Raw genomic sequence first — 25,331 nt, 5'->3', positions numbered from 1 at the left:
AACTCCATTTTCTTGGCAAGTCTCTTCTCTTTTTCTTTCATCATAATGAATACTAGTTTTGAGTCATTTTTTTAACTTAGAATCATTCATGTGTATTTTTTATATTTTTTAATCTAAATAAGTGGTTTCTACGTAGAGTAAGTTTTTGTTTTTACATATATCAACTTTTTCTTTTGTATTGTTTTTTTTTCGTGATTTCGTTGATTTGGCATGACGTTGTTTATTTCATATCTTAATGCGGTGTTCATTTGATTTCTTGCATGACTGCGGTGTTTGTCTGTATCAGATTCTCATATCAATGTTGATTAATTACCGATTTAACTAATGACCATGGTTATTACAATTAGCTTGAATTTGTCACATGGTTATTACGATCAGTTTGAATTTGTCACATTACTGATAAACTTTTTATTGTTTTACGTTATTAAGTTAGATGTGGTGTGCTTGTTCACCAGTTCATCCTTGTCATTTTTAATGACATTGAATTTATGTTGTATTTGATGTACTCTACCATTTTAAATGAATGAATATTGTTATTGTAGTAAAAAAAAAAACCATAAAAACAAGAAATTTGGCATATACCTATTAGAGTTTCTAGTGAATAAGGATGGTCAGAAAAATGATATGTATAGATAATATATACGCACATACATATGATAAATTGTTGGTATAAGTATCATATACCTTTGAATATCCATTGATCGACAAAAAACTTACGACCTAACCTACGTCAAGTCAAGACTGGTCAAACTATTTTTTAAATATAAAAGGATAAGACTTTTTAAGAAGTCTACAACAACAACAACAACCACCAAGTCTTATCTCACTAAGTAGGGTCGGCTACATGGATCAAATTACGTCATAGTGTTCTATTATAAATCAAATTTGGATCGAACTGATTGACCTCTAAATCCTTTTTAATGATTTCTCTAATAGTTTTCCTAGGTCTTCATCTACCTCTTTTAACTTAACTCTCCTCTATTTGATCTACTCTTCCTCTACCTCTTTATAAGAAGTCTATTTTACTAAAATGGTTGGACCATATTAGGAAAAAAAAAAAAAACTTTCAGACTAGAGTTTAAATTATGAATAATACTTTTTTATTAAGAAGATTAGCATTGTTATATTAAATTTATTTAAATGTGTTATTATAAACTAGAGTTTAAATATGATATCATATATAGTATTTTTTTTACAAAATATCACATAAAGTCAAATTATTTAAAATGTCATGTTAAATATCAAAATGAAGTTCAATCTCATTAGTTTATTTAAACCTATATCACATTATAAATATATTCTTATAAAATAGACTAACAGTCATATCAAACTTTCGATGATCTACTCTTCCTCTAACTTTTTATAAGAAGTCTATTTTACTAAAATGGTTGGACCACATTAGGAAAAAAAAACCTTTCAGACTAGAGTTTAAATTATGAATAATACATTTTTATTAAGATTAGCATTGTTATATTAAATTTATTTAAATGTGTTATTATAAACTAGAGTTTAAATACGATATCATATATAGTATTTTTTTACAAAATATCACATATAGTCAAATTATTTAAAATGTCATGTTAAATATCAAAATGAAGTTCAATCTCATTAGTTTATTACTTTGTTAGTTTATTTAAACCTATATCACATTATAAATATATTCTTATAAAATAGACTAACAAGTCATATCAAACTTTCGAATGTGACTCAAACAAAAAAAAAGAAGCCTGATTACATGCCAGACTTACCTCGAAGCCTATTCCCTATAAACATTATTTGAAAATAAAAACTAGGTAATCAAATTTCAATCAGATTTGGGGAAGCTTCTTGAAGGAACAAAAAAAAAGAAGCCTGATTACATGCCAGACTTACCTCGAAGCCTATTCCCTATAAACATTATTTGAAAATAAAAACTAGGTAATCAAATTTCAATCAGATTTGGGGAAGCTTCTTGAAGGATATATCAAGAGAGTTTTAACACTATCATCAGGTTCATTTTCTGTTGGGTGTGCTTATTTTTTCTTAAAGCAGCAGTAAATTCCTTAGGGTACATAGTATCATAGTAATTTTCAATTAGATGTTTAACATAGAATAAGAAACAGAGAGTCACGTTAAAGACAATTACGCTACCTCAACAATAGTAGTGTATAAGTTAGCAGGTTTACATTACCCCATTTCTTACATTAGCTTATTTCAGCCCAAAAACTAAAAACCTTTATGTGCTTTTAGCTCAAGAATGCGATAGTCGATCTCCTTATGAAGCAGACCCGCAGATTCTAGGCTGTTGTCCGAAATGCATTGTAGAACAGTCCCCAGACTAGCAATTTCTTGATCTCTGGCCTGATCCTGAGTTCAAGTACACAGTAACAACTTATTTATAACTAAGATGCAAGGGTATGTGTGAAAATGGAATGGAACGTTTGATAAAATAGAATTTCAATAATAAAAACAGAAGAACCTTGATTTCAACGGAGTTGGTTTTCTTGCAACTGCTCTCACAAATCAGTTTGGCATTCTGGACGTGTTCTCGCAACATATCAACTAATTGATCCTTGTCAGTCAAGTTATATGCACAACTGAATTGAACAGCTTCAACAATTTGCTTCCTCATGATAAGACGCTTAACAAAATCTGCAAGATGCAAGAAATTTCACTTCATTAAAACTTACTACAGCAGACATGAAAATTAAAAAACTAAGCAGAATGAACTGAATATTTCCGAGATGTCAATTTTCTCTTAACAAATGTGAAATCTGTTGCGAAACAAAATGAAGCCAATTACGTATCAGTTCAATTTCACACCAACAACTAGTACCTTGATCTTTGTATCTTTGCACATATCTTTGAGAGTTTTTAAGAGTTGTCCGATTTCTTAAAAGGATTTATTTCACCCATTACCGTTAAATGATTCCTTTTTTGCCCCTTCAATGATAAAATGGAGGCATTTCGGCAACAAAAAAACATACTTTGAAATGTAAACTGTCTTTCTCTAAGTTGTTAGTCTTTATTTCTGACATGTTAAAAAAATATATATACGTGATTGGTTTCTACTAATTATTTTGATATGTATAAATGTGGTGAATTGTGATACATAAAACCAGAGAACAAAAAACGGCAAAAATATAGATTTTACACTTCACACGACAATCTTAATAATTACCTTTACTATATCATTTTCAAAATAATTTGAATTTAAAACATAAATTTCTCCAAACATCACCCACCGTAAGTAATAAACTGGGTAAATCACCTCATCCTGAGTGCAAATAGGAATGGTAGGGAAAGTAACAACAGACGCGAACTCATTTGATTTGATAGTCATGATAAAATATCTAAAGCTTATCTAAATTAACATACCAGAAACTCTGTTTGCAAAACCCAGGCATCCAAACAGCTCCACGGCAATTTTGTGCAGAGCAACAGGTGCAAAAAGATCCAGAACTTCATCTTCATCGAAAGAATCAAGCAATTTATAAATTGACAAAAGCAGCAGAAAAGCAAGAACCGCCAAAGAATTTTCAGTATTGTCTTTCATGTTTTCTTTTAAATCATATGCTAGCTTCAATGCTTTTTCTCTCTCACAAGGTTCAATATCTGGTGAGATTCTCAGCAGTTGTTCCAGCAGATAGATTTGGTAATCAGTAATAATCACATTATCTCCCTTTTGACACCGTGGACTTATGGGGTTCAGTATCATTTCCAAAACAAGTTTTGATGGATCGGATGATTCTTGCAGATTAACTAAAACACCGTTGAAAAGTGACTCAACTCCATCAGTTTTCTTGCTTACGCCCAATTGCAAACTTATTCCACCAAAGGCACGTCTTGAATGATCATCCATGTAAGATGCAACTGCATATTTAGATAGCAGATATTTAAGCTCTTCATATTTATAGAAACATCAGTAAATGATAGTGACAATAAGACTTAAAAAAAAATAGTATGCAAGTTAACTGAATCAACAGAGAAAGTGTTAGATATTATTGATTAATAAACAAGACTAAAAATAGTTGCACCAATAGGACTATTAAGTGCCCCTCAATGTAATTAAAACTACATTAATATACTAAACTAATCTTTCGATAGCAGTAGCAAGATAATCCAAATTAGTTTGACAGTTTGTGGATGTGATACGAAAACTAGAAAAGCTTTTCAAATTGTCTAAACATACAACATTAACATGATTAAAAATATTAAAGAATTAAGTAGATCAGGTTATAAATAATATCATCATCATCATCATTAAGAGGAACAGTTGTAAAGAAATTTTTTCAATAAACAAGATGAATAAGAACATTTACCTGATTCTTTTTCCCCATCAATATATTTTTTCCTTGACACAGGATCCTTGACTTGTCCTTCAAACCGCTTTTCTTTTAAGTTGAGCTCCTTCACCTTTGCTTTGAACTTATTCTCTTCTGACTCAAGTTTATTCCATCGTTCTTCAAATTGCTTCTCTTTTGATTTAAAGTCCTCAACTTGGCTTTCGAAATGCTTCTTTTTTGATTCGAGTTCCTCCTCCATTGATTTTATGCCCTTCACTTGTTCTTCAAATTCCTTCTCTTTTGATTCAAACTCCTTTATTTTGCATATAAGTTGGTTATCTTTTGACTCTAACTCAACTTGGTTTTCAACTTGCTTCTTTTTAGATTGCAGCTCCTTCACTAGAATTTCAAATTCTCTCTCTTTTGATTCATGCTTCTTCACTCGGCCTTCAAAGTCATCCTCTTTAGATTCAAGCTCCTTCACTCGGCCATCAAAATGCTTCTCTTTAGACTCAAGTTCCTTAACCTGTCCTTTCAATTGCTTCTGTTTTGATTTGAACTCCTCCACTTGATTTTCAAAATGCTTCTTTTTAGATTCCAGTTCCTTCAGTTGGCCTTCGAATCCTCTCTCTTTTGATTTATGCTCCTTCACTCGGCCTTCAAGTTGCTTCTCTTTAGACTCAAATTTCTTCATTTGGCTTTCGAAATGCTTCCTTTTAGATTCCAGCTGCTTCGCTTGGCCTTCAAATTCCCTCTGGTTTGATTTAAACTTCTTCAATTGGCCTACAAGTTGGTTATCTTTAGACTGTAACTCCTTCACTTGGCTTTCAAACAGCTTCTTTTTAGATTCCAGCTCCTTCACTTGGCTATCAAGTTGCTTCTCTTTAGAGTCAAGTTCCTTAGCTTGTTCTATCAATGGCCTCAATTTTGATTTGAGCTCCTTCCTCATGCTTTCGAAATGCTCCCTTTTAGATTCCAGCTCCTTCACTCGGCCTTCAAATTCCTTCTCCTTTGATTCACGCTCCTTCAATCGACCTTCAAATTCCTCCTTCTTTGATTCAAACTCCTTCACTTGACCTTTAAATTCCTCCTCTTTTGATTGAAACTCCTTCACGAGTCCTTCAAATTGCCTCTCTTTTGACTTGAGCTGGTCCACTTGGCTTTCAAAATGCTTCCTTCCTGATTCAAAATCCTTCACTCGGCCTTCAAGTTCCTCCTCCTTTGATTCATGCTCCTTCAATCGACCTTCAAATTCCTCCTTCTTTGATTCAAACTCCTTCACTTGATCTTTAAATTCCTCCTCTTGTGATTGAAACTCCTTCACCAGTCCTTCAAATTGCCTCTCTTTTGACTTGAGCTGGTCCACTTGGCTTTCAAAATGCTTCCTTCCTGATTCAAAATCCTTCACTCGGCCTTCAAGTTCCTCCTCCTTTGATTCATGCTCCTTCAATCGACCTTCAAATTCCTCCTTCTTTGATTCAAACTCCTTCACTTGACCTTTAAATTCCTCCTCTTGTGATTGAAACTCCTTCACCAGTCCTTCAAATTGCCTCTCTTTTGACTTGAGCTGGTCCACTTGGCTCTCAAAATGCTTCCTTCCTGATTCAAAATCCTTCACTCGGCCTTCAAGTTCCTCCTCCTTTGATTCATGCTCCTTCAATCGACCTTCAAATTCCTCCTTCTTTGATTCAAACTCCTTCACTTGACCTTTAAATTCCTCCTCTTTTGATTGAAACTCCTTCACCTGTCCTTCAAATTGACTCTCTTTTGACTTGAGCTCGTCCACTTGGTTATCAAAATGCTTCCTTCCTGATTCAAAATCCTTCACTCGGCGTTCAAGTTCCTCCTCCTTTGATCCATGCTCCTTCAATCGACCTTCAAATTCCTCCTTCTTTGATTCAAACTCCTTCACTTGACCTTTAAATTCCTCTTCTTTTGATTGAAACTCTTTCACCCGTCCTTCAAATTGACTCTCTTTTGAATTGAGCTCGTCCACTTGGCTTTCAAAATGCTTCCTTCCTGATTCCAAATCCTTCATTTGGCCTTCAAATTCTCTCTCTTTTGATTCAAACTCCTTCACCTGTCTTTCGAAGTGGTTCCTTTTAGATTCCAGCTCCTTCACATGGACATCAAGTTGCTTCTCTTTAGAGTCAAGTTCCTCAACTTGTCCTTTCAACGAACTCATTCTTGATTTGAGCTCCTCCATCATGCTTTCGAAATGCTTCTTTTTAGATTCCACCCGGCCATCAAATTCCTTCTCCTTTGATTCAAACTCCTTCACCCGGCCTTCATGTTGCACCACTTTTGACTCTAGCTCTATTGCTCGTCCTTCAACTTGCTTCTCTTTTTTATCACGCTCATTCATACGACCTTCAAGTTCCTTCTCGTTTAATTCAAATTCATTCAAACGGACATCAAGCTGCTTCTCTCTTGACTCCAGCTTCTTTGCCCATTCTTCAAAGTGCTTCTCCTTTGACTGAAGCTCCTGCGCTCGTCCTTCACTCTGCTTCTCTTTTAACACTAGCTTCATTGCTCGTCCTTCAACTTGCTTCTCTTTTGTATCAAGCTCCTTCACCCAAGTTTTGAAATGCTCCTTTTCTGATTCAAGCTCATTCATACGACCTTCAAGTTCCTTCTCCTTTGATTCAAATTCTTTCGCACGGCCTTCAAGCTGCTTCTCTCTTGAATCCAGCTTTGTTACCCGTTCTTCACACTGCTTCTCTTTTGACTCAAGTTCCTTAAACCGATCATCAAATCGCTTCTGCTTTGACTCAAATTCCTTCATTTGAGCAATACTATTCTTCATGTCTGATATTATATTTATTGCCTTCTTCCTTTCAGATTCTAACTTTTCTGCTTGTTCACCAATTAATTTGTTAACTGCATCAAGCTCGTTCTCTTTGGCCTTACAGTCCAAAGCAAGTTCAGCAATTGTTTGGGAAAGAGCCTTGAGTTCCTGTTCCTTCCTTTCACGGTCCTTATCAATGTTATCAATGACTTGACGAAGTTCTATTTCTTTTGAAATGTTACCCTTGACTTGATTAAGTTCTATCTCTTTTGCCTTGAGCTCAAGCTTGCTCTCTTTAATCAAGTTTTCCATCAAATAGAGCTCCTCTTCTTTCACTACAAACTCCTTGATACAATCATCAATTTTTTCCTGCACTTTCTCGCGAGCTTCATCAATTCTTCTAACAACACTAACTTGCTTCTTCTTAATTTGAAGCTCTTTGAAGCACTCTTCAGTATCTCTCTTTATGGACTGTAATCTCTTCTCTTCAACTTTCTGCTTCCTTTTACATTCCGCAAATAATTGTTCTAACAACGTAAGGTCTTTCTTCAGCGAGGAAAATGATTTATCAGTCAATTTCTTCGACAATGAAATATCATGTCCATCTTTGTCGTGATCGTCGTAGGGCAACAACTTTGATTTCTTAATAGAAATATGCAATGAATTGTTGTCATCAAACTCAGAACCCCTCTTTCTAACAGCACTACTACTACTACATTTTTCGAAACTCGAAACCCGGGAAAACGTTGGTAACAAAGGAACAGTTTCCCTCCCATCATCAGAAGGCTCAAAATCCATGATTCAACTGTGAAAAGTGAAAAGCTTCAGCAATTAGATACGTGCAAAATCATGGGAAGAAAAACATGAAAAAAATAAATAAATAAAATAAAATAAACAAGAAGGTTCTTTAATTGAAAAAATTTCTAGGTCAAAATTAAAACAATAAACATAGCAATGCAAACAGGGGTAAATGTTTCAACTTTAATTAGTTCTAATCTAGCATTACATGGTATTGATTTGTTTTTGACAAAGGCATACAAATGCAAAACTAAATCTGACAGAAAAAAGAAAAAAAAAACATGAAAAAAATGTTAAGATACTTACCAAAACGTTGTTGATGCTTGATGTTGTGTTGTTACAGTAATGGTTGAGGTAAAAGCTGTGAGAAAAATGGAAGATGAAAGGTGAAGACTGAAGAGAGAAGAAGAAGTTTGTGTAAATTATTTTGCATTTGGAGAATGAAATGAGAAAGTAATGAGAAGAGAGGAAAGAAATGAATGGTGTGAGTTTTTGTTACTTGGTTTGGTCTTTGGGAGTCAAGGTGTGGGGTCCACACTTTTACTCTAAAATGGCAAATGACTTGTTCACTAAGTTGTTGAGGGACGGAGCATGGACCGTTTGCCATAAGACAAAATTATGTACTAGACTACAAGTATTACTCTATTACCAAAATTGAATAGCCAAAAGATAAGAGTAACTTTTGTCAAAAATATCAAATAATTTTTTCTTTTAAAAAAAGTTTAGATGAGTCTTTTTTTTTGAAGAAATCAAAATGAAATATATTAACAACGGCAGTGTAACACTCCTAAGTACAAGGTGTACCTAAGGAGCCACCCCGGAAACAAACAGTCAAGCAGAGACCCAAACAATGTAAAGGGTCCGACCACCAATGATGGTAACCATACACAAACGTGGCATTATGAGCCTTTAGCCACCATAAAGAATGATATTTTGCCTTTTCTACTAGTTGCTCAATAGATGTTTCTATGCTATTAAAAACCCTGTTATTACGTTCCGTCCACAGAAGCCAAACACACAGCAACCAAATCAATTGAAGAAACGACCGACGAGCCTTCGAGTAACCTGAAGAATGAATAAACTGATAAAAATGGTCACGAATGTTTTGAGGATCTGCGCCACATATGCCTATCCAAGACCAGATACGCTGCCATAGAGCACTAAAGACCTCGCAATGCAAGAACAAATGTGATGCTGATTCTGCTAATCCACAACCCGTACTGCAAGTGTTGTCCGAAGCTTGAAGACAGCCGCGCCTCTGCAAATTCAATTTGGTGGGTAACCTATCCTTCAACAAGCGCCAAGCAACAATGGAAACCTTCGAAGGAACCTGCTTATGCCAAACCAGTTCATCTGTTTGTACAATTGTGTTGGAATCTGGTGTTGTCAGAATTTGATATGCCCCTCTCACAGTGTAACCATCAATAATGTTTGAATCCCACTGCCACCTGTCAAAAACATTCGACTGCAAAAGAACATTATCAAGTAAAGACCTACACTCCTCTACCATCTCCTCTTCCCATGCCCACAACCTTCTACGCCACTTCCACGCCTCCCCACCAACCTCCCAACCTAATCGATACATATCAGCCACCGTACTCGTTTTATTTGTCGATAAATCAAATAATCTAGCAAACCGTCTAAAGAAAGGAACATCTCCTAACCACCTATCAAACCAAAACAAAGTATTCGAACCATCCCCTACCACCCTCGACACCCTCCCTGCAAACCAACCCCCATCATCCTCTCCAACTCCATCCCTAATCCTCGCTACCTCCCTCCACCAAGAAGAGACACTCCGGCCCCCAACCTCCAACCTCCCTGCCTCCTCACCATATCTCGCCACCAACACCCTATACCAAAACCCGCCTCTATCCACCAACAATCTCCAACACCATTTTCCCATCAAAGCTAAATTAAATTCCCTCAACTGCCTCACCCCCAGACCTCCATACTCCTTATTTAAACACACAGAGCTCCAAGCGATCCAGGAAATTTTCCTGTTATCCTCACTCCCTCCCCAAAAAAATTTATTAAAAATAGATTCAATGAGAGAGATTATACCTGACGGAGCCTTGAAGAAGGAAAGAGCATAGACAGGAAGCGAAGTCAGGACAGACTTAAGGAGAACCAATCGACCCCCAAAGGATAGAAAACGGCTTTGCCACCCCGACAATCTAGATTTAATAGTAGACACCACCGGCTCCCAAAAAGCTAATTTTCTAGGATCACCTCCAATAGAAAGACCAAGATACAAGAACGGAATTTTGCCCACCTTACAATTTAGAATAGATGCAGCCTCTATCAACCATGAATCTCTAATATTAACACCAACCAACAAACTCTTGTGGAAATTCACTTTTAAACCCGACATCTCGGCAAACAAAGTCAACACCGCCCTCAAAGTTCTCACATTAGCCCAACTCTTTTCACCTAATAACAACGTATCATCGGCAAATTGCAAATGGGACACCACCACCGAATTTGAATCACCCACCGCGTACCTCTTAAACAAATTATTATCCACTGCCGATTTCAGCATTACATTCAAACCTTCAGCTGCTATCAAAAATAGAAAAGGGGATAATGGATCTCCTTGACGCAAACCCCGATGCAAAGGAAACTCATCAGTAGGACTTCCATTTACAAGAATTGATGCTGTTGCGGTGGTGATACATTCTTTAATCCATTTCCTCCACAACACTGGAAAAGCCATTTTTTGCATTACCGCATCCAAATACCCCCAATCCACAGAATCATACGCTTTTTCAAAATCAACTTTAAAAAGCATCAATTCCTTTTTAGACTTTTTCGCCTCATCGACCACCTCATTTGCTATTAAAATACCATCTAAAATCTGCCTGTCTTTCACAAAAGCTGTCTGTGTCTCAGAAATTACCCGACCAATAATCATTCGCAATCTATTAGCCAGTACTTTCGATAAAATTTTATACAGACTCCCAACCAAGGATATAGGACGAAAATCATTAATACTCTGAGGGCTGCCCACTTTCGGAATAAGAGCTATAAAAGTAGAATTGATACCTCTTGTCAGCTTACCATTTCGATGAAATTCTGAGAGGAATCGCATAATGTCACCCTTTAATAAATCCCAAAAGTCCTTAATGAAGCCAAGATTGACCCCATCTGGACCGGGACTTTTGAAACTGTCACAATCCCAAACAGCAGCCTTTACTTCACCTTCTGAAAACGGTTTTGTCAAACTACTTCCTTCTGCATAAGATAAATTTTTAAACAAAAGATTTTCCACTCCCGGTCTGATATTGGTAGTAGCCGCAAAATGTCGTTTAAAATGAGTATAAATTGCGCTTCTAACCGGCTGAACTCCTTCCACCATATTTCCATTAACCAAAAGCGAAACAATAGCATTCCTCCTCCGCCGACTTGCAAGGGCCGAGTGAAAATACTTGGAGTTAGCATCCCCATCTTTCAACCATAGAAGTCGTGACTGTTGCCAACAAATACTGGTGCTAACACGTGACAAAGAATGAATGTCATGAGTAAGACCCCTCATTTCCTCTAATTCTTCCACGGACAGCCCACTTTCCTCCCCTTTTTCATCTAACTCTGATAGCCTCATTTTTAAGCCATCAATTTTTCCGGGAATATTTCTAGCATGAAGTGAATGCCACTCCTGCAAAGCCGACTTCATCATTTTCAGCTTTTCTCGCAAAACATAACCGCCCCATCCCTCTATTTGAAAGGATTTCCATTTGTCTTCCACAAAAGATTTGTAACCAGGCATTTTCTGCCAACATTTTAACATTCTCAACGGCCTTGGACCCCAATTTTCTTCATCTACAGACAACTGAAGCGGACAATGATCTGACAAGCCCCGAAGAAGAGCCACCTGCAGACAATTAGGCCATTGCAGCCCCCATTCTTCTGACAACAAAAATCGATCCAACCTGCTCATCGATGTACCATCCCCTTTAAACCACGTAAAACGACGTCCACACAAAGGCAAGTCTAACAACCCATTATCATCAATAAAATTGCAAAAAAGTTGTATATCAAGTGACGACATACTTCCTCTAGTTGAGCGTCTTTCTTCCACACTACGGACTGCATTAAAATCACCACAAACGCACACCTTCTGACCACGAAGCAGCTGCAAACTTTAGATGAGTCTAAGTATTATTCCTAATTTTATTGTTTGTTGTAGTATTATGAATGGACTAAATTGAAACAAGTCTAGATGAATGTCCTAAAAGTATTGATTAAGAAGTAACTTTGTATAAAAAAAATGTTGTAATTATTTACACCATTAAAAATAACAATTTTTTTTTTATGATTTGTCAAAAAAAACTTGTTTTTTTTATGAGATCGATTTTTACTAACAAAGAAAGATGTAAAATACTTAATATTTATTCATTAATATTTATTCATTAATAAATAGTCTCGACGATTAATATTGTATATAACTTTTGATTTTCTTTTTGACAGAATAATGTTACGTTATTTTGTACCAAAAAAAAAATGTTACGTTATTTTTGTTTTTGAAAAGGGATAGAATGTTAGACAGAGTTTAACCCTTAATGTAAATAAATGGAAAATCTCATTTTGAACCTTGATTTATAAATATTACAATGTCCATCTCAACTGAGCTATGCTTACGAGAAGATTAATTGTCAAAGACTAATTGTTCTTTTTCCGATGGTAAGTAGAGACTAAATTGAACCAGATTATTTTTGCCAGTAACTAGAACTTGTTTTTATTTTTTAAAACTAGATTGAGTCTCCAAAATTTATATCAACTTTTCTCAACAAAAAATTTCAATTCAACACAAAATAAGATCATCACAAACCAATCCCCATTCCCTACAAATATAATAATTAGAGATGACCCCAAAATCATCCAAACTAGAATTGGTTGTGATTCTCACATTCAAATTAAACTTGTTCAAGGGTTAGAAATCCTCCTTTGTTTCAAAAGAAATAGATAGTTTCTTCACAAAAGTTGAGTGTATAAAGATCTACATTTTTTTTTTTTGAAGGATCACACATCCTCAGTATGAATTTACACACTGCTCAAAGCTGATGTTTATACTCTCTATAATACTCTCTATAACAGAACACCAATTTGATAACCGTAGTTATGAACTGGGGATTGTAAAATCAGAATATATAACACAAATGATGAAAAAAAAATACAAAATGATCACAAAACAGAGAACTATTTTGTCGGTAAACAAAATGATAAAATTAGCATTTCAATTTCAGTTACAAAAACACACCAAGTAAAAACCATCGGAGAGTTTTAAACCACATACACTGCAGATCGATGAAGCAGTCTTGATCAACAGAGATAATTTTGATAAATATTACACAAAGAAAGGATTTATACCTAGACCGAGATGGATTTCTTATTTGTTTCAAGCTGGCTCCCGTCTTTTATTTCAAACGAAATAGACAGTTTCGTCACAAAGATGTTTAAGTGGTAAAATAATTAAAGCAGAACCTCGGATTCTAGGTTGTATTCCGAAATACAATACAAAACCTAACTGCCTTTATGTCCTTTTAGCTCAAGAATGCGATAGTCAATCTCCTTTATAAGCAGAACCTCATTTTCTAGGTTGCATTCCGAAATACACAGCAGAGCAGTCCCCAAATTAGCAATTTCTTGATCTCTAGCCTTATCCTGAGTTCAAGTACATAGTAATAGCTTATTTATAACTGTCATACAAGGGTATGTGTGAAAATGAGTGTAATGTTTGATAAGATAGAACTTCAATAAGAAAAACAGCAGAACCTTGATTTCAATGGAGTTGGTTTTATTGCAACTGCTCTCACAAATCAGTTTGGCATTCTGGATGAATTCTCGCAAGAGATCAACTAGTTGATTGTTGTCAGCCACGTTGTATGCATAACTGAATCTAACAGCTCCAACAAATTGTTTTTTCCTAATAAGATTCTTAACAAAACCTGCAAGGTGCAAGAAAATTGTCACTTCATCAAAACTTACCAGAACGGACATAAAATAAGTTCTAAGTAACAAAAAAACTAAGCAGATTGGACTGACTGTTTCAAAATTTATCAAAACATTTGGATGATAGAAGAGATACATAAAAAGAGATAAATTTCAAGTTTATTACATTTTCCAATCATTAACACTAAGATGTCAATTTTCTCTTAACAAATGAGATAACCATTGAGGGAAACATTTCCTTTACTACCTTAGAGAGTTGTCTTTAGCAAAAATTAAACAAGAGTTGTCCTATTTGTTAAAAAAATTCATTCGAAACATTTACTTTACTATCTCAGAGACTAGCAACTTCAGGTTTTCATCATGAATAACCAAAACCACCTCATTCTGACTGTAGATAAGATTGGCAGGGAAAGTAACGGAAGATATTAACGCATTTGATAATCATATCATACGACATAACATACCAAAACATAAAAATAAAAGGAGATACTGATCACGGACCAAAGCATTTCTAAATTAACATACCAGAAACTTTATTTGCAAAACCAAGGGTCTCAAACAGCTCAATAGCTATCTTGTGCTGAGCAACAGATGCAAAAAGCTCTAAAACTTCTTCTTCACCAAAAGAAGTAACCAATCCATAAATTGACAAAAGCAGAAGAAAACCGAGAACCACCAAAGAATTTTCAGTACTTTCACTCATGTTAGATTTCAAATCAAATGCTAGCTTCAATGCTTCTTCTCTTACACAAGGATTAATATTAGGTGAGATTTTCATCAGTTGTTCTAGCAGATAAATATGATAATCAGCAATAATCACAGCATTGTCTCCCTTCTTACACAATGGAATAGTAGGGTTCTGTATCATATCCAAAACAAGTCTTGATGGATCTGATGAGTCTAGCAAATTAGCGAAAATATCATTGTAAAGTGACTCAACTTCATCAGTTTTCTCAGTTGTGTCCAACTGCAAACTTGTTTCGCCCGTGGTGTGACTTAATTGATAATCCATGAAAGATGCAACTGCATATTCAGATAGCAGATATTTAACCTCACTCCTATTTATAGAAGCGTCAGTAAATGATAATGACAATAGACAGGAATTTACAAAAAAAAATACTATGCATGAATGTAAGACATCTCCTAGATTGAAATATATGGCTGACAGAAGAAAGCATTATACTAACAATTACAATCAATGTCAACACAACACCTTAGCTGAATCACCGGAGACAATGTTAGATTTCATTGATAATAAACAAGACTAGAAATAGTTGCACTAATTGGACTATTAAGTTCCCCTCAATTTTGTCGAAGGATATTGAACCTAGACTATTTGAAATATACTTGAAAAATTAAAACTACATCAATATACTAATCTTTCATTAGCAGTATCATAATGTTATAATTAAACTTTAGCCATGAATAAAAACGTGAGTTTTTTTTTTTGCAGTAAAGAGATTCATAAAATGTTCAAGGGTGAAATATACCATACAAATTTGTTTGACAATGTGTGGGTGTGATATGAAAACTAGAAAAGTTTTTCAATATGACAAAGGCATAAAACATTAACATGATTAAAAATATTTTTAAAGAACTATGTAGATCGGGTTATAAAAATTGTCATCATCATTAAGAGGAACAGTTATATTGAAACTCTTTCAATAAACTAGATGAATAAGAACATTTACCCGATTGTGTCCCTTCAATATATTTTCTCCGTGACCCAAGCTCCATCGGTCGTAAATTGAGTTTTTTCAACTTTAACTTAGGATCCTTGACTTGTCCTCCAAACTGCTTCTCTTTTACCTTGAACTCCTTTACCTGTACTTTGAACTTATTCTCTTTTAACTCAAGATCTTTCCACCGTCCTTCAAATTGCTTCTCTTTTGATTTAAAGCTCTCAACTTGGCTTTCAAATTGCTTCTTTTTTAAATTGAGCTCCTCAACCCAACCTTTGAATTCCTCCTCCTTTGATTCAAGCTCCTCCACTTGACCATTAAACTCCTCCTCTTTTGACCGGAACTCCTTCTTTTGTTCTTCGAATTGCTTTTCTTTGGTTTCGAGATCCTTCAATTGTTGCTCGAACAGGTTTTTTTTAGATATGAGTTCATTCATCAGGTACTTCAGTTGGTCTTCAAATTCCTTCTCCTTTAATTCAAACTCCTTCTCCTGTCCTTCAAGTTGCTTCTCTCTTGATTCCAGCTCTTTTACTCGTCCTTCAAGGTGCTTCTCCCGTGACTCGAGCTCCTTCTCCAGTTCTTTATATTGCTTCTCTTTTGAAATGTTACTGTTGACTTGATTAAGTTCTATCTCTTTTGTCTTGAGCTCTAGCTTGCGCTCTCCAATCAAGTCGTCCATCAAATAGAGCTGCCCTTCCTTCACTACAAAATCCTTAATACATTCTTCAATTTTTCCCTGCATTTTCTCATGAGCCTCGTCAATGCTTCTAACAACACTAACTTGCTTCTTCTTATTTTGAAGCTCTTTGCAGCACTCTTCGGTATCTCTCTTGATGGACTGCAATCTTTTCTCTTCGACTTTCTGCTTCCTTTTGCAATCCCCAATATCTTTCTTTAAGGAATGCAATCTTTTCTCATTTACTTGCACCTTCCTTTTGCATTCCTCAAATAATTTCTCTAGCATAGCAAGGTCTTTCTTCAGCGAGGAAAATGATTTATCGGTTGATTTGCGTGGCCTTTTAATTAAATCCGACAAAAGAATATCATCTTCATCTCTGTCTTCATTGTGATCATGATATGGTGACACCTTTGATTTCTCAACAGAAATTAGCAAGGAATCGGTTTCATTCAATAGCCTCTTAACAGGCAGTGTAGTATTCCTCTTAAAGTAATCATCACATTTAGTAATACATGTTCTCAGACTCGAAATCGGTGAAAACCTTTGTGACAAAGGAATATCATCACCCCAAATTGTTAGCTTATCAAAATCCTCATTACCCATCATTCAACTGCAGAAACTGGAAATCCTGGGAAGAAAAAAAATGAACACAGGAGAAGGGAAGAGTAAGGATCACATATCCACTGATTAATAGATTTTCTTGGAATTAATGTTTAAATCCTTATCTTGATAAACAGCTTATGTAATAGAAAATTTTCAAAATTATGCCTCTGTTTGGATAAACAGCTTATGATGATAAGCTTAGCTTATAATGATAAGCTTACATAAGCTATTTCTATTGCAGAAAATGAAATGAAATTTGTTTTGTTAAGCTATCTTGGAGAAGTTGTGAAAATTTTCTAGGTCAAAATCAATCATAAAGGCATGAAAATAGAAATATAAATGTGAAAGAGAAAAAAGTTGAGATCGATGCTTACAATGCGTTGTTGATGCTTGGTGCTAGCTTGTTACGATAATGGTTGAGACAAAAATGGAAGAGAGAAAAAAGGAGTTTGTAGAATTTAATTTGCAGTGGGAGTGGGAGAGTGAGAAATGAAAACGGAAGAGCTTGAGTCAAAGTATGATCTCATGTGTCGGACTGGGGTTGTTCAGGGACTGAGCATGGGCCGTTAAAGATAACGACAGAACTAAGTACTTTTAGTATTATTACCAATAATTAGATTAAATTACGCAATAAAATAATTAAGACAGTTGCTAAGGATTCAAAATAAGAATTTATAAATTTTACGCAGAAGAAGTTCTTTTTTCAAGTTTTAATGTGTTGATGAATAACACTTTCTAAAAAAAAATTCTCATTTAACTTCTAAACGAATGTAATGTGTAAGGACACTTGTTAGCAATTACTCTTTTGTTCTGAGAATAATGCATTCGATATGTTGAAAGTTTAAAAAGTAATTTTTTTTACATAAAATTTATAAATGATTTTTATTTTTTAATCCTTAACAAATGTTTTTTGAACACTTGTTAGCAATACGCTAAAATAAATATAATCATTTTTTTTTTGTTATATGGTTAAGAAAGACAAAATGAATCAAACAAAATGTCATTTGAAGCACTAAAGTCTAAAATGAATCAAAAAATGTTGAGTCTATGTCCAAACCCCAAACATCGAATGAGCATGTAGCTAACACAACATTAGGTGAGTTTAGAGTATCTAATTCTTTGTTTGCCTTGTGTAATTGAAAAGCTAACTAAAGTATGTAAAGCAGCAGAGCCGATCCATTATCTTAAGAGGTTTAAAACAAATTTTATAACGAGGCCTTTTGGAATTAAAAATAAATAACACGATACTTATTAAAAGTATAATAAATCAAATTTTGGGAATCCAAGATTTGAACTTAGGGCCAAAAGATTTGAACTTAGGGCCAACTAAGCTAGATAAATTGATTATTGGTATGTCATATTATATATTTAGAGCTAACTTGACCTATTTTGAAGTCTTTTTTTAACCCAAAATCCTGAGACCTAAGGTCATTGTGTTGGATGGCTTAGCCCTTGGATCAACCCTGATATAAAGTTTTTCTCGAAAAATTTGTGGTACATAAAAAGTAAACAACTATTTCATTTTAATTATTTTTTTTTTCAAGTTAGAAATTGAACCACGGGACCACTTATGATCCAAAGTTCTTATCACTTGAATTCTAATATAAACAAGACAAAATTACACCCCTAATCCTTTAAGTTTGACTTTTTTAAATTGGTCATTCTTGTTACATTGTACTCTATTATTTTAACAAGTGTCCTTAAAATAAAGGGATAATTACACAAACCTCTCGTGAGGTCTATTAAAATGACACTGATATCGCCTCTAATTTTAAAACATACACTAACCTTCCTTAAATTTTCATAATATAGACTAATCGTTCCTTCTATGTTTACACCGTTAATCTTCCGTTAACCTTTTTTGTTTTTTTCATTGTTAATTTTATGACCCATCGTCAACCAGGGATCATTTAGAGAAAGTTTGTGTGCAGTTTTAAGGACGCTAAGATTTGGATCATTGCATAGTTTTCCATTATAAAAATTGTTCTCATGGAGGTATTTCTTGATTGATTATTGAATTGATCATTTAGAGCACCACTCCATGTTTTCTTATGAGCATCATTATTGTCTTGTTGCTCTAATTCAAGCCTCTCATAGTTCTTCTAAAGCGATTCGTACAAGTAATTAGAGCTGTTAAATGGGCCAGTCGAGCCCAGCCCGCCTCGGCCCGGTGGGCCAGCTCATATAAATGGGTCTGGGTGGGTCAGCCCACTTAATTCATGGGCTACTAAAATTGAGCCCAACCCAATTAGTAGTGGGCTACACGGCCCAATGGGCCAGCCCGACCCATATTTCAAATTGTATTATTTTGTTTTTTTCGGGAAAAAAATTGATGGATTGAACAATAAAGTTACATAACACTTGTTTTTTTAATAGAAACATATTACATAAATTATTATACATCAAATAAATCACATGTCTTCGTAAACTTAGTTAAATTATATATAAAACGTCTATTAAATCAACATCCACAAGGATAAATAGCACAAAAGAATCAATGCAAAAGTAGAGCATTTATCATAACTCACAAAGTGAACCTTGAAGACAACAAAATTCAATATTAAATAATAAAATAATCCAGTCTTACCTAATAAAACTATTTATAAACTATTTTTTTAAAAGTGAACCTTGCCGCTTGTTTGGATGTCTCATGTGTAATTTGCCTTCTTAACTTATGCCCAAAAAACATAAGTTAACATTTACCATAAAAAATATTCAATGTCTGATACGTTGTAGGCTGTAGTAAAGAGTATACTGACCATAGTCTATGGTATGCTCACCAGTCACCTTAGTAGTATCTTATATATGAATGACACAGTAGCATACAAGTTCTTTTACTTAAAAAAACATCTAAACAGATAGGATTTACTGTAGCCTTTAGTACGACCACACTCGCTAAGTTACCATAGTTGCTTTTCACCGTAGTTTGTGGTAAATGGTAATAAATCCGTAACCGTCTCAGTTTTACTCTACAATCTTCTTCAACAAGTCTCTTCATTGTTTTTTTTTTTTTTTTGCATTAAAAACGGAAATAAGATATTTTCTTTCTTACTAACAATTCTAATATCTGCCTATAAATAGAACTAGTTCTTACCCTAATCGAAAATCACAAAAGCATTTGAGCAAAAACAGAAAAAAGAGTAGAAAAATCATGAGTCGTGGAAACAACAGAGAGGTGAATCATCATCTTCTTCATTTTTCATCTTCAAATCTAATTTTACTTTCATTTTCTCTGCATGTTCATATATTTTTATTTTTTTTACTATTTTCGTTTGCATTTAGTCACGATCGTTTCTTTAGAGAAATGTTAGGGTTTTAGGATTTTTCTGTTTTTTCCGGCGGTCTCTGAATTTTCCGGTGATGATTTTCTGTTCGTCTTCTACCGCTTTGACTTTAGCGGAGCCTTCGCCGGCGGCGGTTTTATGCAGTCTCCGGCGGCGGTTCTGTTCCGCCATAACCGTTTTGCATTTAGTCATGATAGTTAGGGTTTCCGATTTTTGCGCTTTCCGGCGGTGATTCTTCAGCCGCATTTACTTTGGCGGTACGCCGGCAGCGATCATTTGCTTTTGCCATAACGGTTTGCATGTGTCATTTGGAAGTAACGGTGTGTGATACAGTTATTGATCGTGATGATCTCATCATTGATCCTAACAGTTCGATTTAAAAATGATTTGGTAAATTTGTGATCTAAACCGTACAATCTCAATTTTGATCGAGATTATTTTTGTCTACATATTTTTAAACGTTTGATGCAGTTAATGTTATACAATCGTGTATCGTGATTTGTGCCTCTCTTATTATTTATTCTGATTTGATGATTTGTTAATTTGTTTTGCTTAGTTGTAAAGTAATTCATCAGTTATCAATGACTAGGATCTGTTTGGCGACCCGCAAATTTGGATTATGTTTTATAAGCTTTTAAAAAAGTTTTGTTTTGTAATTTTCACGTTTTCATGAGCTTGTAGTTTATATATTTACAGGCTTATATCATTTTTTGATAACCTAATTCATATTTGATCTGTGTTATAAACTTTTAAAAAAGTTTTGTTTTGTAATTTTCACGTTTTGTTTAATGAGCTTATAGTTTATATTTACCGGCTTATATCATTTTTTTATAACCTAATTCAACTAGCTTATAACTTATCATTTTTTTTTTCTTTCAAAAAAAAAAAAACTTATCATTTTTAATTCTCAATTTTAACCTTGTAGCTTTAATTGAAAAAATTAAATATTAATTAGATATATCTTTTAATGGTTTATACTTATAATCAAGTTAAGCCGCAAATTTTATCAAACAATACACATGATTTTTTCAGTTATAAACTAACTTATTAGATGTCCACTATAAGTGCTTATTAGTTATTCATTATATTTTACCAAATAGAGCCTTCCATGTGTTATTGTTAACATATTAGTATATTACAGTAGTTCTTATTTTTTTCGGTAAAAAGAAGATTATGCTTATTGTGGTAAGGTAATGTTTACCTCTTTTTTTTTTTTATTACATCAAAATTTCCCTTCACAAATAAAAAACTTTTATGTCAAAATTTAGATGCTCTTTTAATATTGATAAGTATAAAATTTACACTAAAAAAAGTGGTGTGTAAGGCTAGCTCAAAAGAAAATTTCGTTATGACACTTTTACCCGAATCTGGGATCTCAAAGTTATGTGTCTAAGTTTTTGGTGGTGTAACTAGGATTATTAAATTTATTTGCTTTTAGAGAAATTGAGTTATACTTGTGAACTTTCAATTTAAGCTTAGTTTTAGTTTTTTGACTTAAGATGTGAATTTTCTTATATATGCTACTTTTTATGTATGTGTATGGGGTATAAAAAAATTATATAATGTAAAGATTGAAATTTGAAGAAATGCTATTTTGCCTCTAAAAAAATGCTATTTTTCCAAATGAGTGGACAACACTCTTATTATTATACTACACAGTAGCAGAGTATAGTTGTAAGAACAAACATAAATACTCTGTTTTTTATATGCACAATACACAGTATCTTATAGCTGTAGGCACAAACATAAATACTCTGTTTTTATTATTTATTATACACTACGTTTTTGTACATACACTACACACATAACTCCGTAATTATTGTACATACAACTACACACATAACTCCGTAATTTACACTTCAAATGTCATCTTAATGTATTGTTTTGGGCATTGGCTGTTAAAGTTCAGCAAAATTGATATCCTCTATCAGGCGTTGCCCGTCCTAAGGTTTATATCATGAAAACTCTATTTTATCTATGAAATGACATGAACAAAATCTTGCAGCGTTCTTGTATCCTAGAATTTGATGGAGCATCCAGTGGAAATCCTGGAAGGTCTGGTGCAGGAGCTGTTCTGCGTTCTGCTGATGGGAGTCGGGTGAATACTCTATCCATCAAATCATTTTTGCACTATACAATATGTCAAAGTCAAATGTAGCTAACCCTTTATGTCTCTTTGTAGGTCCATGGCGTCAGCCAAGGACTCGGCACTCAAACAAATAATTCTGCTGAATATAATGGTCTAATTTTGGGGCTGAATGAAGCTAGGAACCAAGGATATGAGCATGTTCATGTCCGAGGTGACTCTCAGCTTGTTTGCAAGCAGGTTAGTTCCCTTACGTCTATTATAACTCATCACTTAAATTCCTTGTTTGCAAGCAGGTTAGTTCCCTTACAGTGTATGCATTAACATATCTTTCGTCTATTAAAACTTATCACTTAAATTTCCATATGAATGAAATGAGTGATGATAAAATTAAAACATACTCCGATTGTTCACAAAATATTATTACAGGATGATTTGAAATTCTAATTGCTTATGTGTTTTCCTATGCGTCGACCTTGGTACCCAAAATATTACACGGTGATTTGAAATGTTGTAATTATTACTACATGGTTTCTGCATTAACAGCAATGCAAGGATTCATTTAATTCTTATCCTGCCTAATTGCTTGATATATAGTGTTCCTATAGTAATTGGTTTGATTTGTATTTTCTAAAGAATTTACCATCATATTTTTATTGGTTTTGCAACAGTTTGAGGGTTCCTGGAAAGTCAACAACCCAAATTTAAGGAACCTTTGTAATGAGGCTGTGGAGCTGAAGAGTAACTTCAAGTCAGTCAGTGTCGAACATGTTCCTAGGGTATACACTTTGTCTCATTTGGACTATTTTGTTTATCGACACAATGAAGAAAATGTTTGTCAAATTGTCACCTTGATTGTGTGTTTCTCTGGAAAACTTAAAAGGTTGAGGTTGAAAACGATTATTATACCAACATTTGAGAATCGTTTATGATCATACTTTTTCAAATGCCTTTTTAATTAGCATGCCTCTCTACATAAGTCACGCGATCCATATGCTTTAACAGGAAAAACTTGTATAATTTGAAATATGAAGTACTAGTTCTACTCTTGAATAAAAGATCACTAGCATCTGATTTGTGATTTTGACAAACTCATGTTTTTGTATTGTTGAAGGGTTCTAACTCTGCAGCTGATGCTCAAGCAAATCGCGGCAAAAATCTTGGAGGTTAGACTTCACAAGACTTTTGAGTTCTTATAGGTTTCAATTCTTTGATTTTCTAGTAGATGAAATAGCAATGACTTACAGCCAAAGCTGCTTTAGAAAAACATCTTTCACTTGTATTTGGTTGCAATGGATATACTTCCATTAAGAAATATTGTGTACAATTTTTTTTATATTTGTATTTGGAAGGGGAACACAAGTTTTAATGCATCCTATATTTTGTTTTGTTTTGTTTTTTTTTTTTTTTTTTGCAGCCGGCGAAGTTGAATATTACTACTGATCTGATCATGTGACCGCATGCCACTGTCAAAAACTATTGGCAACTATGTTAATTTTCCTGTTTAGGTTGTGCCTACTTGTTCAGCATTTAGGGGGATTTACATGTGACACTGCATGTCAAAAGTCAAATGTTGTTTACAATTTTGTCAATTTGAACATGCCATGATGTGTATATCTCACCATTGCTTAAGTGACTTAAAATGGTGTTGCTTTGATGTTTGGATTTTATGCTTGGACGCCATGTGAATGTTTCTGAATTTCTATCTTCTGTCTTCATCTGTCTTCATTTGGTTCTTTTTATCTTGTAATATATTGTGCTATGACATGGCCAACATGACTGGATGGTGTTAATGTCATGACCCCAAACAGAACCTTTTTTGAAATATTCCTTATTAGTTTGCTTAAAATTATTCCTTATTAGTTTGCTTAAAATTTAGCGTACTTGCAATAAGTAAGGATTAGAAAACTTGATTTGCAAATTGTCTACCAGTGTTGCTTGACAGCAAATTATAGTTGTGTATCAAATATCACGACGACTAAGATTCACGTCCTGTCCCAGGTCGAGTAAAGCATGCTCAATTTTTAGATATGTAAACCCGAAGATGAAAGGACTTCATTAAGCACTGACCCAATGGTGATGTGTCCAACACTCACATGTCAGAGACGTATTCAATCTGTAGTGTGGTCATACTAGCTCTTAATGGTTTAGGTTGTGGAGCAGCGGGGTTTCTGAGAATAGTGGACTTAAATAAGTTAGGACGTTACCAAATGAATATCACAATGAGAATCATATCATATTAGTCTCTTAAAAAGATGAAAGTTACCACAGAAGTCCCTTAAGCATGCTTTTCATTGGTCTAATTCTTCTTGGAGGGAATAATTTGGGGACTAATTTGAGTGATGAAATGCAAATTTAAGGACCTGTGTGTGATTCTCATTTTCTGATATTAATACGATCCACATTTTCAGCTTATAGTTGAGAGTTACTCAATAAATTAACTCTAATGTCCTACTATTAAGGTCCTATGGGATAGTTGAGAGTTACTCAATAAATTAACTCTAATGTCCTACTATTAAGGTCCTATGGGATGAGGCATCCATTGTTATTCTCACTAAATTAGTGTCTCACATCGATGTTCCTGTGTAGATGAGTAACATAAAAAATGGACATTTTTTGGGTTAATAGATAGTATGTTCTAACTGGTATCCTTAGTATGTTCTAACTTCTAACTGGTACCCTTCCTAAATGTGTTCCACCCTATACACTTGCACCTTGTTTGGACAACCAATTTAATTAATAGCTTCTAACATATGCATTTATCATAAAGATAAAATAGTTAAATTGTTTCATATTTAGTTCCCCCAAACGAGGAGGGTTTTATACTTTGAAGAAATATAAAACCCTTCCTCCCAATCAGCGGCGAAGCTAGAACAATTTTTACGAGGGGGTCAAATACAAAAAAAAAAAAAAAAATTGAGGCAAAGAAAAAATTTCTTTTTTAATATTTTATATATTAATTTTAAAGGTTAAATATGTTTAATCTCTATAAAATTAGGCTTTAAGGAGACAAATATATTCATAATTGAATATTTGCTAAATAGACTAACAATTTATTTTTCAACGCCAACAAATAAGCTATTTGTATTAAACTATCGTTCATTTTGTTTGACAATTGATAATTTTTATTGCTAAAAATATTTTCACTATAGTTGTTGTAGAAACCACAATGTCAAAATAAGACAAATGAGTTTATC

At 34.1% G+C, this 25,331-nt stretch overlaps 3 protein-coding genes and 1 pseudogene across 4 annotated transcripts in view; 1 reads left to right on the top strand and 3 right to left on the bottom strand.

Moving 5' to 3' along the window:
- Positions 1 to 1,937: 1,937 nt before the first annotated feature.
- On the bottom strand, positions 1,938 to 8,309 carry LOC146950658 (uncharacterized). Its single transcript, XM_085746614.1, has 5 exons — positions 8,158 to 8,309; positions 4,302 to 7,858; positions 3,358 to 3,852; positions 2,459 to 2,631; positions 1,938 to 2,346 (listed from the first exon to the last, which is right to left on the bottom strand). Exons 2-5 carry the CDS (start codon positions 7,849 to 7,851, stop codon positions 2,206 to 2,208), a joined length of 4,359 nt encoding a protein of 1,452 aa, XP_085602740.1. The 5' UTR covers positions 7,852 to 7,858; positions 8,158 to 8,309; the 3' UTR covers positions 1,938 to 2,205.
- Positions 8,310 to 8,638: 329 nt separating this feature from the next.
- Positions 8,639 to 11,899, bottom strand: LOC146950657 (uncharacterized). Its single transcript, XM_085748657.1, has 2 exons — positions 9,950 to 11,899; positions 8,639 to 9,808 (listed from the first exon to the last, which is right to left on the bottom strand). Exons 1-2 carry the CDS (start codon positions 11,897 to 11,899, stop codon positions 8,639 to 8,641), a joined length of 3,120 nt encoding a protein of 1,039 aa, XP_085604783.1.
- A 1,157-nt stretch (positions 11,900 to 13,056) lies between these two features.
- Positions 13,057 to 25,331, bottom strand: part of LOC146950653 (uncharacterized) — a 42,117-nt pseudogene continuing 29,842 nt past the window's right edge. Inside the window, exons 6-7 of the transcript XR_015028084.1 lie at positions 13,624 to 13,796; positions 13,057 to 13,512 (exon numbers count right to left, since the gene is read on the bottom strand). The product of XR_015028084.1 is annotated as an uncharacterized LOC146950653 (transcript). The remainder of the gene's footprint in view (positions 13,513 to 13,623; positions 13,797 to 25,331) is intronic.
- Positions 19,790 to 23,839, top strand: LOC146950656 (uncharacterized). Its single transcript, XM_085746613.1, has 6 exons — positions 19,790 to 19,939; positions 22,054 to 22,146; positions 22,231 to 22,374; positions 22,806 to 22,913; positions 23,249 to 23,300; positions 23,552 to 23,839. The coding sequence occupies exons 1-6, from the start codon at positions 19,916 to 19,918 to the stop codon at positions 23,575 to 23,577; spliced, it is 447 nt and encodes a 148-aa protein (XP_085602739.1). The 5' UTR covers positions 19,790 to 19,915; the 3' UTR covers positions 23,578 to 23,839.

This window comes from Medicago sativa, chromosome 2 (assembly GCF_051527215.1).
Source record: "Medicago sativa cultivar Bolivia chromosome 2, Bolivia_mono, whole genome shotgun sequence".
Lineage (NCBI taxonomy): Eukaryota > Viridiplantae > Streptophyta > Magnoliopsida > Fabales > Fabaceae > Medicago > Medicago sativa.
This window is presented reverse-complemented; position numbering and strand designations above follow the sequence as displayed.